This window comes from Thamnophis sirtalis, unplaced genomic scaffold (genome assembly GCF_051295495.1).
Source record: "Thamnophis sirtalis isolate CommonGarterSnake01/CBP01778 unplaced genomic scaffold, rThaSir2_p1.2 scaffold_3, whole genome shotgun sequence".
Taxonomy (NCBI): Eukaryota; Metazoa; Chordata; class Lepidosauria; order Squamata; family Natricidae; genus Thamnophis; species Thamnophis sirtalis.
In genome coordinates this window covers 142544484-142560859 of record NW_028261383.1, presented here as the reverse complement: position 1 = coordinate 142560859, position 16376 = coordinate 142544484, and the positions used below count along the sequence as shown (strand labels likewise).

At 41.9% G+C, this 16376-nt stretch overlaps 1 protein-coding gene across 1 annotated transcript; it reads left to right on the top strand.

Moving 5' to 3' along the window:
* The first annotated feature begins 763 nt into the window (after positions 1–763).
* Positions 764–16376, top strand: RHEBL1 (RHEB like 1). The gene is made up of 8 exons (XM_014071079.2): positions 764–815; positions 4484–4555; positions 9731–9798; positions 10317–10399; positions 11563–11619; positions 12998–13045; positions 14766–14850; positions 16120–16376. Exons 1-8 carry the CDS (start codon positions 764–766, stop codon positions 16207–16209), a joined length of 555 nt encoding a protein of 184 aa, XP_013926554.1. The 3' UTR covers positions 16210–16376.

The window sequence follows — 16376 nt, the reverse complement described above, 5'->3', positions numbered from 1 at the left end:
TTCACATCTTTAGGATTTTAGAATTAACTCTTTTGGCTTCGATGGGTTTATTTATTATAGATTCGATCCGCAATTAAGTGGTTCGAAGAGCCGGGGGGGGGGGAGAGCAAGTCGGCGTGCCAAGCCACAAAAGGAAAAAGACAATCGGGGGAGATCCGAGCACATGGCCGAGAGAAACACGCTGCGCATTTTTTATTCGGCATTTAAATTCCCACGTACGTTCCTCGGCCTCCACGCCCAAAGTGGGACACGTGCCGTGCGGTACCGCGAGCGAAGCCAACGCAAGGGAGCCAGCCAGTGCTTAAGTTCAGCGCAAAGAACACCCCTCCCCCCGCGCGCCTTTTCTTCCTCCCCGGGAGAAGCCAAAACATGGGCGGGTGCGCGGGCGCGCGGGCCGCCCGTGGCGCGCGCTTACGCTCAGTTGTGTTTGGAACCCACGCGGCTCTCTCGCTCTCTCTCCATTCTAGCCGCTCGCGCTTTTCATGAATGGAAAGCGAGAAGCCCTCAAGGCGCACGCGCCTCCTGCCGCGGGCCAATCAGAAGCGGCGGCTCTAAGGCCAGTGTTTTGGTCACGTGGGGCGTTTGTAGTTGCGGCTCTAGTCGGGCGGGCTCTTTTTATCGCTTGGCCCGCCCGCCTTGCGGTACCCACCCTTTCCTCTTCTTTCTCCCCCGCCCCTCCGCTACTACTATTACTACTACTAACCCTTCCGCCTCCCCCGGTCCCCCCGCGCGCTCGGTTGGCCTGGGAGCCGCTTGTCGGGCAATGCCGTTCGTGCGCTACCGAAAGGTGGTGATCCTGGGATATCGCTCGGTCGGTGAGTGGCGCTCTGCCCGGCCGGAGTGGAGGGGTGGTGGTGGTGGTTGTCCGCTGGGCGGGCACCACGTGGCAGGAGGTGCCGGGGCGGCTGCTCTCTTGCCGAGCGGGCTCCCGGGGAGCCGGGCGCAGGGCCGAGAGGAGGACGCGGGCGTGGACCTGGACCTGGAAGCGGTGGGGGGGGGGATAGTTGGTGGAAGTTCGGCGGGGAACAAAGTGAGCGCTGTGGAAAAGGGAGCCGGGCGGGCGCCGGGCTTTGAGCACAAGCCGAATCGATGGCTGGGAGGAAAAAAGGGTGGTGTGGGGAGCGAGGGGAAAAGGGCGGCGGGTTTGTGCCGTTCCTTGAGCGCAGCAAGTCTGGGGCTGCCGGGGGTCGCCCGGCGGAGAGGCTGGAACGGGGCGGGAGTTTGCAGGCGAGGGGGATGGATGGATGGATGGATGGGAGGCGGGCGAGTGCCAAGAACGCCGGGGAGATCCCCACCTTTGGTCGCCCCGGTTGCTGGGCGGCGGCGGCGCGAAGAGCAACGGGTTGCGCGTGTGAAGTCGCGGAAGATGCTAAGCCGGAGGCTTGCATAAGCGCACCGTCGTGCCAACCGTACCTGCCCTACTGTCCCCATTTATTCGTACCCATTTCATACATACTCATTTTTATTTTTATACCTATTATCTTGTAAACGATTGGCAAATCAAATTAAAAAAATATTGAGAGTGGATCCGGATGCAGCTACTTTGGAGCGCTCTTATTGTTGTAGTGTTGGGCTGAGAACGGGTAGGGTGGGGTAGGGGGTCTGGTTGCAAGGAGAGTAATAAAAGAGTACGTCGCTATTCGAGCATCCATATTTTGGCGGCCACAATAGGGCGTGCTCTTTTGATTTCAAAAGAGGTGATTCGGAGGGTTTTGAAGCCTAGATTGGATAAACCCTGATTACTTGATTACTCTTCTAAATTGGCCAGAATGAAAACTGGTGGAAAGATCCGGTCAAATAGACAATAGATCCCTTTGATGAAATGGTAGCCTTTGACTTTAGGTATAGGTTTAGGTATATATATTATAGGCTATGCTCCCTTGCTTTGTGGATTTCCTGTCTCTGAGCTTAAACTTCGTATTCATTTATATCTCTGCCGTGGATCTCTTGTTAAAAAGGTGGAAATTTGCCTGATGAAAAAGTAGGGGAGAGGTTTAAAAGATTCCTGAGAAGCACACAGGCTGCCCTGCTTTGCGTTTTTGGAGAAACCTTTAGATGCAGTCTTTTGGTGTGTGTGTGTGTGTGGAATTAATTGGGAGGAATGTGACTGAACAATGCACATGCTTGAATCCAGTGCTGCTCTTCTTATTAATGAACAACTTATTTTTAAACAGTCTCTGGAGATAGATTTTCTGCTCTTCGGGCCAAGGTTTAGCATTAGTAGCACATGAGTAGGCAAAACTTTCAAGTAGTGGGCAGCTATTTCCTGACCTTTACTAGTTTGTCCTCGGGGAGCTATTTGTGCCTACCCAATTCCCAACCCATCTGATCTCCTCTTCCCCTGAAGAGAAATGCAAGGAGTCACCCAGGCTATGTTTTCTATTAATCTATGTGCAGTGGGAGGCAGTCAGCAGAGGGCAAAGGTTATTCATGGGTGTCTGGATAGTGAAATCATTTGTTTCCTTGGATTAAATTTGCAACAGCTTTCTCTCCCCCCCTTTTTAAAAGTGATTATGTGAAAGACTCATCTGGGTACCTCTAGTATGAAAAGGTGTTTGAAAAGAATGGAGATTTTTGCCCCTCCTGCCCTAATGGATGCCTAACTTATGGACCCTGCTGAAAAGTGATGTGTATATTGAGCTGTAATGTATACACTTGGTTGATTAATCAACCATCTGTGCCTTCATTGAACAGATCAGAAGGTGGATTGAGATATATCAGAACTGCTGTTGTGAGAAATTGCAAAAGAAAAGCCTTCACATTTGGACTAAGAATTTGAATTACAAACTTATTTCATTGTACATTGGGCCTTATCTTTCTGAGGACGCTGTCATGTTTTTGCTAGTTATGTGTATAAGCAGAGATTGATAGAATAGTACATGACATGTATGTCTATGTCATGTTTCGTACAGGAGAGCCCAGGGTAGCCCCCATGATCCCACCCCTAAAATAGTTTTGTAAAATAAGGTCAGTCTGGAAGACAATAATTCAATGAAGTTCATACCTAAGAAAACAATCTCAGTTCTTTCTAACATAATAACATTACTATACTTATTCTCAAATTTTGGGCACCTCATTAATCTTCATTGCAACTGAAAAAAATGCAACAGCTCAGCATCCTAGCTTGCTGTAGAGTGTAGAGATTTAAAATAATGCACTGATATCCTAAAAGGAAGCTTATAATATAAATACTAAGTTTGGTAGGGTTAGCTATTGAATTGAATACTGTGATTTCTTTGTATTTTGTATATGCGCCACACTAAGATGTGCATCTGAGCCAAGTAGCTTAATATGGTAGAGGAACAGGTTGCCAAGAACAACATTCTAAATTCAGCTGTTGTGAATCTTGCTAAACAGTTCCTTGGCTAAGTGTGACTAAGCTTTGAAAATATACTTGTCTTCTCCTGATGATTTCTTGGTATCTACAGCTGGAAACTGTTGGCTAAATTACAGTGATGGATAGCAAAACTGTGATCAGCTGTTAGAGGAGTATGGGGAGCTCCTGATTTGATTGAGAAGAGGGGCATTGGAATGAATGAGAGTAGAAAAGCCTCCACTGTTCTTTCCTGGAAACATTCCCTTAGTGCAGGGGTCAGCAACCCACAGCTCTGGGGCCACATGTGGCTCTTTCATCCCTCTGCTGTGGCTCCCTGTCGCCAGTTGGCTCCACAATTGATAGTGCTTTTGGTTAGGACAGGTAGTTGAAAAAGAAGGCTACGCTAGGAGGAGACTCTGTGGTGGGGGAACCAGACTTCTGGTCAGCTCCAGAATTGAACGGGGGGCTGAGTTGGAAAAATAAATGCCTTATCTTCGTTGGGTTGATACAGTAGAATTATAGAACACAGCTGTATCTTTGATTAAGTTTACTGTAATTTTTTTTTTGCTTGATTGTTGGGACCCAACCTGAGTCATTGGGAGATGTGTGGCATGCATGTTTAATAAGATTTAAATTTATTTAGAGTATCAGAAATGAGAAAAACCCTGAGATTTGGCTACAGAACGACTATTACAGAATAGTAGAATGCTTAAAGAATGGTAATCAGAAGTCTGCTGTCACTCAGACAATCCCAGTAATTCCAGATCGGTCACCAGTTCAACCATCTTGGAGCCCATTTTATCAGATGCATGCAGTTTGTATCATTTAATAAGTAAAATTGGGTTTATTCCTGTCCGCACTCCTGCATACTTCTGATTTTAAACAATGGGATCAGAAAATCATGAAATTCAAAAGCTGTAGGGTGCAAAGTGAACAGGCTTCTAGTAGAGATTTTTTTAAAAAAAAAACCTGTTTGTGGCAGGCCCTCAAATCTGGTATGGAATGTAAACAATTTTTTATTTAATTCTCCCTTTTGGGTATGTTAATCTTAATAATTGCATTGCTGTGATCAGGGTGATACAAATGTTTTCTATTGTTCTAAATTATATTCTTCATCACCAATAAATCTCCACAGCAATAATTTCTTTTGCTACCTTTTCTCTTCAGGTAAGACATCTCTTGCTCACCAGTTCGTTGATGGGGAATTTCTGGAATGCTATGACCCCACTGTGGAAAGCAGTAAGTGTGCTATTGCTGTGCTTTTATTAGATGTGTGTCTCTCCCCTTCCTTACTGGGAAGAAAATATGTTAGAGAGAGGTGTAGGGCTTGATCAATAATAAAGTTGGCTTATGTAACTTCGATTCCATGCCAAGGAAAGCTGTATTGGCACGTGTAAAGAAAAGATATTCATGTTAGAGTTGTGTTTGCTGAAAAGGAAGATGACCCTGATCCCCAAAGAGTTAATAAACGGAGAAATACACATGTCCTCTATATGCCCTACTTCCCTTTCTTCTTGCCCTACTATTGCCATCTCCAGCTAAATCCAATCTTCAAGATTCCTTCTCCCAGTAAATGGTTCCAGCACACTTACCTATTAATTGGCAGGTGTATATCTGTATCTGCCAGCATCCATTCTCCATAAATGAAAGCCGGGATTCAAAACAAGTATAGATATAGTGAATTAATAATTAATTCTGTAACTATTTGTAAAATAAGATGTCCCAATTATAAAGTTGATTGTGGGATCTCCTTCCAGCTGAGACCATAAGCGAAATGATGGGATAAGAGAAGGGATATAGTAGTTTGGCAAAGGGAAGCGGGAAAATGCATATGGGTGGAGATGAAAGGAAAACCAGTGGTAGTGAACAAGAGAAAAGAAAAAAAACAAGAAAAGTTCTGTTTACATCTTACACAAAATTCACAATGAAACCCCTTCCAAGGTTTTATATTCAAACTATATACACTACATATATCCAGGCATTTCAGCACCAGAGTCCTGTAGCCACTTACACCTCTACCCATTCATACCACATCTTCCTTCTATTGATTGCAGGAAATTTTCCTGCTCTGCCTTGTAATTCACAGGATAGAGGTTTCCAGAGCTGCAGGTTCTGCAGATGATGAGTTCATGATGTTTGATGTGGTTAAAGCAAAGAAGACATTTAGAGCGTTTAAGAATGATGGGGATGCATTTTTTTTGGTCTTTCTAATCTCCCTTAAGAATACCCAACCATCTCCTAATACTGTAATGGCAACTGTTGGCAACATAGCAATAGCAGTAGACTTATATACCGCTTCATAGGCCTTTCAGGCCTCTCTAAGCGGTTTACAGAGAGTCAGCATATTGCCCCCAACAATCTGGGTCCTCATTTTACCCACCTCGGAAGGATGGAAGGCTGAGTCAACCCTGAGCCGGTGAGATTTGAACCGCTGACCTGCTGATCTAGCAGTAGCCTGCAGTGCTGCATTTAACCACTGCGCCACCTAGGCTATTCCATACATATACATATTCCATGACTCTTCCTATTACAATTAGAAATTGTTATTAATACTATTAAAGTAACTTTCCATAACTGGATGCCTTCTAGATGTGTTGGGGGTATAGATCCCAGATTTCCAGTTGGCTGGAACTATGGAAGGGAGACTTGGGGAAGACAGTGATGGGATGTGTAAAGGGAGGGCAGCTTTTGTTTAGTCATTCAGACATTATTTCATTGAGCAGGAATTACTGTCTGGGCCTGTATCCATTAACTTGGAAGGAAGCAGAGTGAACCCAGTGGCCTAGCCGATGTATGCTCAAGTAAGATGTCCTCAAAAGAGAGATCAAAACTAGCTCAAAAGAGAGATCAAAATGCATTCTCCTAATCTGTTGGGGACAATCTGGTACTCATCACTGAGAAATAGCACATGTCCTGTACTTTTATTCTTCTGGCAAGTCCCCTACATCTTCCAGATGTTTACGTTCTTAGAGTCCAGTACAATAAGAAAGAAGAACCTTCTCTCTTCCTGCCTGATCAAAACAATTTTGAACAGAGTCAAACAGAAAATTACAGACATGTTGACGTAAGCACAGTTCTGGGTATGAACTAATTTGATTGCTGAGACTAGAAAGGTATGACGCTGGTTATAAGTACATCGGATTGTAGCACAACCACATATATAATATATTGGTATAGATAGAACATATCTGCTATTTCTCAAATTTGACTAAAATCAGAAAAAAAGTCTTTGGGGCAGAGTTAAAACATCTCAGAGTATTTGTTTTCTTTCGACGAACAAAGATTCAGTAGTACCTCTGCACTCATTTCCTGCTTTGCCACAAACCTTTTCCCCTGAACACCAGTCCTTTCCTGTTTTTGTAGGGGGTTACCCTTCCCGCCCATTTTATTCAAAGAACAAATTTAGGTGGTTGGAAAGCAGGTTTGCTTATAAATCTGTTGTTCTCTCCACTGAAATAGTTAATTTAGTTTCTTGAGGCTTAAGGCTCACATGTGCAGAGAGGAAGGTTTAACTAATGAAAGCATTTACTGGAGCCCAGCTATTTTAACAATAAATTGTTAAAAGAGTCAATGCGTGTATACATTTGCCCAATAATTTCTCATAAATTGAACATTATTTATACAAGTCATCAGGGATGTAGTAAAAGCATTCTTCAGTCCCATTAGTTGTCTCTCCAATGAATAGAGCACCAGATTGCAATTTTGTTCCTCTGCTTCTTATAAACAGTATGTTTACCTAGGTTTTACCATACCTGTTGCATTACAGTAGCTCCTCTAAACCCTGGAATATGTCACTCAAGCACCCTTAATTTTAATTAAATAGGACACCCTCTGGAGATGCTAGACAATTGCCCCATCATTTCATTTTGCCACCAGGATGTGTGGGCCTTCTTCCTTCCCGATATAAATTCTTACAGCTGATAAGTTGTCAGGTCAGTTTCTGCTGAAGATTTATTGCAATTGCTTTGCCAACTTCGGAAACATCGGCTACAACTAAACGTTGCTGATTTCTACCATGCTTTGCAAACAATAACCGCAATACAATTGCTTTGGCGGGTGAAGCAGCAAGAGGTATTAACAAAACACTCTTTAATTGCTATTTGTTTGGTTATTTATTTGCTTGCTTGCTGTCTTTTGGATGAGAGATTTCCTTCCAATGGGCCTCATTGGAAGAAAGTGCTGTTAGCTTCCCCCAGTATGATATTGGTTATAGAAAACAGAATGAGCTCAGACCTTGGGGAAGGAAAAAGCTGTCAGGCCTACAGGTAGTCTTTGACCTATGACCAAAATTGGGCCTGGAATCTCAATTGCTGAGTGAAGTGGTCATTAAGTGAGACATCAATGTGACCATTCCATAGCTCTCCCAGTTGTGGTTGTAAAGTGCAGCACAGGATTGTTTCAAGGACTGGAGGAGGCCCTGATGACTCCAACCTGTTCTTTGGCCCATAAGGCCCTGCAAGAGTCAGCCAGCTACAAGACTCATCAAGTTGGGCAAAACTGCTATGAAGCAGCAGAAACTTCCACTGGTTACAGCCTCACTGTGTACATAAGTTTCCATGGGCTGGGAGACCTTGGCTGGTACAGGATGTACTGGTATGTGCAAAGGTGTAACAGACCAGGGAGCCTTGGCTGGCTTTAGGGCCCAGCAATGTGCATAAATTTCTCCACTTACATTTGTGTTGTTCTCTAGCTGTTGATACACAGACCCAGCCGATCCTGGGCACAACCCTCCTCCGAAAGTCATCTCATGCTATTCCGCAACTGGCGCCATTCTTGCAATTATTTGGAAAGCTCTTCCAATTTACACAGGTTGCTTGGACCTGTAACTGTACAAAGCATTCCAATTGTACTTGAGTGGAGAGTGTGATCTTAAGTCCCATTGCACCCTAAAGGAGGAGTTCAACTTCCCTTCATGAACGGAAGTGAACCCCTTCTTCCAGGTGGAGAAACGTAACTGCGATCTCCACGATTTAAGGATGTCAGCTCCCTTTGTCTGGCAATTCTTGCATCTAATCCCAAGAAGGAGTTCTCTCAGCAGGTGGCAGCAGTTTGCAACCTTCTCAACTGGCTTCTCCATTGACTTTTTGGGGAAGCCGGCAAAGAATATTGTAAATGATGATCAGATGATTATGGATGGCAACCGGCCATAAGTGCGAACAGGTTACCAAGTGCTTGAAATGTAGTCACGTGACCATAAGTAGGATAAGTATAACATTTTATGATAGAAGTGCCTTTACAGGCTATAAAGCACCCCTCCTGAGACCATCATAACTTCAAAAACAAATGTTAAACAATCAAGGAACCACCAAGAACACTCCCACCAACTTTGATAGGGAAAACCGCTAGTATACAAAAATAAGAAGCAACACCACTCCCTTCTAGCACTGATGATGTTAGCTAGTTTGAAACATATGTGAGAAAACCACCAAGCTCGGAGAGTACCAAGGACCCCACAGATTGCTAAACAATTGCTCATAAGTCAAGGACTACCTGTAGTTCGAGGACAAGGCTGTCTCTGAGCGAAGGAAAAACAGAGACAACATAATCAAAATGACTCAAGTGCAGAGAAACTCAGGATGTTGCTGGATTTTTGGAAGGGATCTGAGAGGCTCAAGTCACACCTGTATCATCTACTTTCTTTTTTAATTTTTAAACTTTTTTTAAAGCACAAATAATACAAACAGTACATATACATCTAAATACAAAAAAAGACAAAAAAGGGGAAAAACACATATTACAGTGCACCCCCACTTCCCGGAGACCCTTCCCCCCCTTATATTTCTTAGATATGCAATATATTCCAATTGTGTCCTTATCCCCTCCAAAACGACACATATTCTTGAGTAGGTTTATTCCCTTTGCCTTCCACCAACACTGATTTTATAAAATCCCCCCATATTTCATTATAATTATTTACTTTAATCATCTCTTTTTAAAGTTTAATTTCTGTTAATTTATCATTTTTTGCCATACTCCAAATTTCATTATACCACTCATTTATTTGAATATCCCAATTTCGTCCCCAATATTTAGCCATCACTAATCTAGCTGCCATTATCAAATTTACAATCAATTCCTTTTTTGTTTCATTTATATCCAGTTTTTCCACCAGCAACAGTAATGCAATCCTTGATGACATGTCTAGATTTACATTCAACAGTACTCTAATTTCTCTAAACACCATGTCCCATATTTTTGTGCACTATCACAATCCCACCACATATCTTTATATGTTCCAACCTCTTTCTTGCACCTCCAACAAATATATGTATATGTACCAGCTATATGATTTAATTTACGTGGTGTTAGGTACCACCTCCATATCACTTTATATCCATTTTCCTTAACTCTAACTCATATAATCTTATATACTCTTCTATTCCAAATACTTTCTTCTTTCTCTTTTGTTTTAAGCTTACAACAAAATGTTGATGGTGGGAAAAGATGAATTCCACTTGCAGCTTGTGGACACTGCGGGACAGGTAATTCCCCCCCCCCATCATTTCAGGTACAAATGGGAGTGTGGCCTTCCCTGCTCATCACCTGTAATAAGACACAAATGGCTTGCATCTTAATGTGCTGGCTTTGGAGTTGCAGTTGGGGTGGTGGATGATGTCTCTTTAAGATTCATTAATCTGAATTTTGCTAATGTCCCTTGAGGGTCAAACAATCACCTCAGAGCTTCGATATCCGCTGACTTAAAACTCAGCTTTCACGAATTAATTATTCAGAAAAGCATATATGCACTTGGCATTAGAAATGATATGTTCCTGAATTAAAAATTCCCCCTAGTTGGCATACAGCAGCAGTACCCAACTTTTTTGCCATCAGAGACTGGTTTGGTGGAAGATAATTTTTCCATGCACTGGGGGGAGGGGGTGGTTTTGCTTTTGCTTACTTGCCTGCTGTTCACTTATAGCTGTGCGCCCCAGTTCCTAACAGGGATTGAGGGCCCTGTCATAGAGTGATACAGACTTTTCTTCTGTTTTTTTTTGTCCAGGATGAATACACTATCTTGCCACACTCGTTTATCATTGGCATCCATGGCTATGTGCTGGTCTATTCGGTCACATCTCTCAGAAGGTAAGAGGGCACAGATAGAGCGTGATTACAAGGCAGTTGGACAATAAGGTCCTGATGAAAACAAGGGAATTGTCTGAATTCTGTAAGGGTCTTGAAACAAAGAAGTCCTTCCCAGGGATGAAATGCTACTGATTTGGACCGGTTCGTCTGAACTGGTAGTAAAAAAAAAATGCTACTGCTTCGGGCAAACCAGTATTTCCAGTGATCAGCTGTGATGCATGATTTATATTAGCTAGAATTGTCAGATTTCCTGCTTTCTTGCTAGTCTTAAAATTGCGCAGCACGGCAGATTCCCCCCCCCCCGCTGTTCTACTTACCTGGATGGCTTCAAAATGTTCCTTTTTTAGCGCTGTGCGCTAAAACACACATGTGCACAAAGCACACATGCACATGCAGAGTGCGCTTGGTAGCAGACTCACAAAATCGGTAGCACACGGCAGAAGATTTCACTGCTGGTCCTTCCCTTAATACAGATAGTCCTTGACTTATAACCATTGACTTAGTAATCGTTCAAAATTATAAGGACACTGAAAAAAGTGACTTATGACCATGTTTTACACTTATGACCTTTGCACCATCCCCATAATCAGATGATCAAAATTAGGGCTCTTGGCAACTAGCATGTATTTAGGATGGTTGCAGTGTTCCACGGTCATGCGATCAGCCTTTGCAACTTTCTGACAAACAAACTTGATGAGGGAAGCCAAAATCATTCAACAACCATGTTACTAACTTAACAACTCTGGCAAGAAGTTGTAAAATGGGGAATAACTCATTTAACAACTATCTTACTTCGCAACAGGAATTTTGGGCCCAGTTGTCGTAAGTTGAAGACTATCTATATTTGCAAGACCACAGAAATGGGTTTGCGAAAGATATTAAAGGCTTGGAATTAGTCTCTCTAAGCCCAGGTTTGTCTAACTGGAATGCTGCCTTCATATACCGTCCTGCCTTGTTTTTCAGTCACCTTGAAATGCTTGTTTAGCATTTTGTTTTGTTATCTTCTAATCAAACGTTCAGATACACACTATATTTTCCTGGTTAATGGCTTCCTATCTATAAGGGGCATTTTGGGGATAATGTTTTAAAATGCTTTCTAGCAATCCTTGGCTCATACTAAAGATATAAAAAGCTCTTCTAATCTTCTTTCTTGCCTTTCCCAGTTTTCAGGTGGTGAAGTCTCTGCACAGCAAGTTACACGAAAGTAGAGGGAAGACAAGGTAAACATTAACATGGCAGGTCAGGAAAGAATGCAACTCTTAAGGCAAGACATTCAAGCATATTACTAGGGAACCCTTGTCTGAAAGGATGGGGTAGAGAAAGGTTCAGTGGCTTCCCAAATCTGTGTAAACATTGGGAAATGTTAACTACAAATTCTCTCCCAGAAATAGATTTCAGACTGAACAACATTAGTACAATAAGCCACCTCTAAATGATGACACTTTTTAGGTTTACAAAAAAACCCCAAAAGTTTTGCCTAGAATGTAGTGATACCAATAGAGAACTGGATTCCTCTGAGCATGTTTAAACAGCATTTCCCTCTCTAGTGTTTCGGAACCTCTTCAAATTGCAGATGCGTGAACTTCAACTTCCAAAATTAGCCAGCCAGCCTGCTAGCTGGGGAATTCTGGGAGCTAAAATCTGCATGCCTTAAAACATGCAGAGGTTGTGAAACATTAAACCAGGGAGTAAGCTTAGAACATGTAAAATGACAGGTGTATTTTTAAAAGTATTTTCATTTAAGGCATAGGAAAGGATTTATTGGGAAATGCAGATTGTCCTCAATTTACAATCATTCCTTTAAATGTCTAAGGAGATCCTCAGTCCTCCAGGTCATGGTTGTGCCAAAGGTGCTTTTTTTCAAGAGGCAACTGGACTTTCTGGTTTTCTTTGAAGACATTTCGCTTCTCATCTAAGAGCTGAAGAAGCTTCTTGAATGAGAAGCAAAACATCTTCAAAGAAAAACCAAAAAGTCCAGTAGCCTCTTGAAAAAAGCACCTTTGGGATAATCATTCATTTAGTGACACTTTGATGTTACAACAGGACTGGAACCAGGGACTTACAGTCTGTTCTCACACCTGTTGTAGCATCCCCACATGATCAGAATTTGAGCGCTTGGCAGCCTGCATATATATATTTTAAGATGGTTGCAATGTCCTGGGTTCATTCAATCCCCATTTGCGACTTTCTCAATCTGCTTCTGATAATCATAGGGGATTTGGGGGGAACCAGATTTGCTAAATGACCGTGTGATTAACAATTGGAGTAATTCATTTAACCACTGTGGCAAAAAAAAAGATCGCAAAATCTGATACAACTCAGTTAACAACAGCCTTGGTTAACAACAGAAATTTGAGCCCCAATTGTGATTGTAAGCCCAGGACTACCTATACCTTCAATTGCAGCTCCATGCAAGGGCAGGTGCACCTGTGACCAGAAATTCAGAACTATCCCAGCCATAGGCAGAATTGTTGCGTTAAGTTACAAGCAAGTGACCCCCTTAGATAGGACTATGGAAGTTGTGAGTGAAGCGGGATGACTTTTCTGTTTAGCATTACAAGAAGCAACTTTTAGAAATGTTCCTCCTTTGTTTGGCAGGATGCCTGTAGTGCTTGTTGGCAATAAAGCTGATCTGTCATTAGAAAGGTAAGAACTTTTCTCTATTGTTTAAGAAATGATAGCCGGGGAATAAGAATAGAAATAGCTTCAGTCTCTTTAGAAGATTGGCTGTAAACTGAGTCATTTTCCTTTCTATAAAGGAGTCTGAACTATAGAATCAGAGCAGACAGCCTGTCTGGCTGGAAGAATTTTGGAAGTTTTGGAGCATGTTTGCAGAATAATTGCAATGTACAGGAATGGGGCTGGTGGTGGTTTAGTTTTAGTTACTTATTCCTAAACGGGCTTCCTTCTTACATTCTCTCACCATAAGTTCTAATCTCTCCTGGCATTTTTTTTAAAGCAAGCTTAGAACAAAGGTTGTCACTGCCTTCTCTCAGGGTGTGCTTTGATTTCCCTATAATCCTGAAAAACTTTTCTCAAATTAGTTTTCACATACTTTCTTTCCACTGACATTCCTGGGCAGCCACTTTTTCTCTCTGCTTTTATGAATAGCACACTGTATGCACCAATGGCTGCATCCACATTCCTGCCATTCCAAAGAAGAGAATTTTATCTTAATTGGCCCCTTTTGTAAATAATAATAAACTCTAGGGATAGGGCAGTGTGTTTCTGAAATGTTTATCTACATCAAATCTTTAGAGAGAGAAAAATAGGTACATTGGTTTTTTTTTTAATTCAGAGAGTTAAGATAAAGTACAAACTTTAAAAAAAAAGAAAATAAATTTTACAAAAACAAAAATAATCAAAATATTAAAAAGGAAAATATGCATTAAAAAGGCAAAAGGCAGAAACACACACATATGTATATTATCCACTCTAGTAGAATACTGATAAATATATTCCAACGATATTAGTTCCCCCCATCCCTTGGGAAGCAGGCCCAAAATGTATAAACCTCTACATTTGTTTGCAACCAATTTGACCTGTCATCTATCTGCTATGTATAAAAGCAAACTGTTTAACAAGTGAACCAACAGCAAAGTTAAACTTCAAAGCCCTCTGTTAACAATCTATTATTGCATTTAACTCTCAGTGGCTTCTTATCTACCATAAATCACCACAATCGTTATCTCTGCATTGCTTTTAACTCAATTCTTATGGATGTAAGGTTTTTGAAAATTAGCATTGAGTGAAAGAATAGGATTTGGGTGTTTACAAACTCCCTTATGCGGAGTGGAAAATAGTGTAGGGAAGTCCTGCTATAGTGTTGATCTGTTATGATCTTTATGCCGTGATTCTTTTTTAATTAAATTTTAACAAAGAAAATTAGGTAATTAAAAGTAAAGGTTTCCTCTGCCCAGTCATGGCCGACTTTAGGTGTTTGCGCTCATCTCCGTTTCTTAGCCGAGGGAGCCAGCATTGTCTGAAGACACTTCCATGATCAGGTTGCCGACATGACAGTACACCTAGGGGCACGGATATTAACATAAATCCAGGATACATATAGAGAAGAAAACAAGCAAGAAAAAATACAGAAAATACAAAAGAAATCTTTCCTATATACCAGTGATGGCTAACCTTTTTCTCTTCACATGCCGAAATCGGGCACATGTGTGAATCAGTATTTCAGATTATAGCCTACTGCTGTTGAGGTTATAATATTTGCGTCCATAAAAGTTATAGACTTGTCTGAGATGGGCATCATACAAGTTTGATAAATAAATAGAACACCCACCCATTCCCGAAGTTGATTGCAATATGACAGTGTTGATGAGGTTTTGTTTTATTTAAATTTATTTATTTTTAGTCGTCAGGTAAAGACGGATGAAGGCCGGAAACTTGCTGATTCATGGGGTGCTGTGTTTTTGGAATCCTCAGCAAAAGAAAACCAGGTATTACTCTGATTTCACCTAAATTAAAGGGGGTGGGGTGGGGAATAATATCTAAAAGCCATAAAAATACCACTTCAAATGCCCACTTAAATCCATTGTGCTTTCTGCAACAAACTAAGGATTTTTTCACAAGTTTAATTTTGAACTGAATGAGTGCATGGGTTGAATTCCGCCTTGAAGAAAAATGTAGCTAAGAGTCTTTTCCCCAATGTCTAACTATAAGCAGATAATTGTGTTCTTTTGTTATATTTCTTAGTAATTATTTCACCAATCCAAGGCCCTCTAATGGAGAAAGGAGTGAGGTTGCTCTTCACTTGTCGCCTCAAAATAGGAGGGAAACCACCAAAATAGTATAGCAATAGAGTACCAGCCAATGTGACAAGGGGTCAGTAATGTTAGGAATATTGTGGGTTAAGGCACCAAGCTAGAAACTGGGAGATGGGGAGTTCTAATCCTGCCTTAGCTATGAAAGCCAGTTGGGTGACTTTGGGCCGGTCACACTCTCTCAACCCAACTTACCTCACAAAGTTGTTGTTGTGGGGAAAACAGGAGGAGGGAGTCCCAAAAGTGCTTTTTTCAAGAGGCAATGGGACTTCCTTGTTTGGATTGGACCACTTGATAAATGCATGGCACAACATAGGAGAACAAACCCATCAGAACTAGATTCAGCAGTCCATCTGCATTTAAAGGACAAAGGCCATACTTTTGAAGACAACAAAGTCCACATTTTGAACAGAGAGGACTGCTGGTTTGAAAGAGGGGTCAAAATTGAACAGCCCTTTCTCAACAGAGAGGGAGGGATACAACATCATCTATCTCCAGTCTACAACACAGTCCTTTCAACAGTTCCAAGAAGGCGCCACACCTTCACACCCATTTGCATTACTCAGATGAGGACACAGATAGCCTCAAAGACTCTCTAAAAGAATGCAAATGACCAGCTGTCTGCAAGCAGTATAAATCCTTGCATTCCCCACCACCCATTCAGAACTGAAGAAGCTTTTTGGATGAGAAGCGAAAGGTCTTCAAAGAAAAACTAGAAAATCCAGTTGCCTCTTGAAAAAAGCACCTTCGGGACAACCATGACCTGGATGACTGAGAATCTCCACAGACAGGAGGAGGGAGGTATGCTGGATATGTTAGCCATCTTAAGTTATGGATAAAAACAACAACAGGATACAAATAAATAAAAAGTTCTCTGTTGCTTCTTAAACACAGTTGTAAACTTTTCTCTTGGAGTGACTCTGACGCCATCTTTCTTCCCTGCAGATGACTCAAGGTATCTTCACAAAGGTCATTGAAGAAATTGATCGTGTGGACAATTCCTATGGCGAACAGCGCAATTGCACCATAATGTGATGTTGCTTTCCCCCATCTGATGCTGCTCGGCCAGCGGGTGGATGGGGGTAAAGCACAGACCCAGGCCAAATCAGGGCAGGTGTGGCTACCTAGAATCCTGATCAACAGGCCTGAACCAACTTACGGGTAACTCACACAAAGATACAATCATACCTCATCACTGGTCC

What these genes read in the sequence shown, in the direction of transcription:
- RHEBL1 (XM_014071079.2), top strand. Translation starts at nt 764, where the DNA reads ATGCCGTTCGTGCGCTACCGAAAGGTGGTGATCCTGGGATATCGCTCG. An exon ending in TCGGTCACATCTCTCAGAAG is followed by an intron (nt 10,400 to 11,562) that starts GTAAGAGGGCAC and finishes TGCCTTTCCCAG; the next exon opens with TTTTCAGGTGGTGAAGTCTC. An exon ending in GCTGATCTGTCATTAGAAAG is followed by an intron (nt 13,046 to 14,765) that starts GTAAGAACTTTT and finishes ATTTATTTTTAG; the next exon opens with TCGTCAGGTAAAGACGGATG.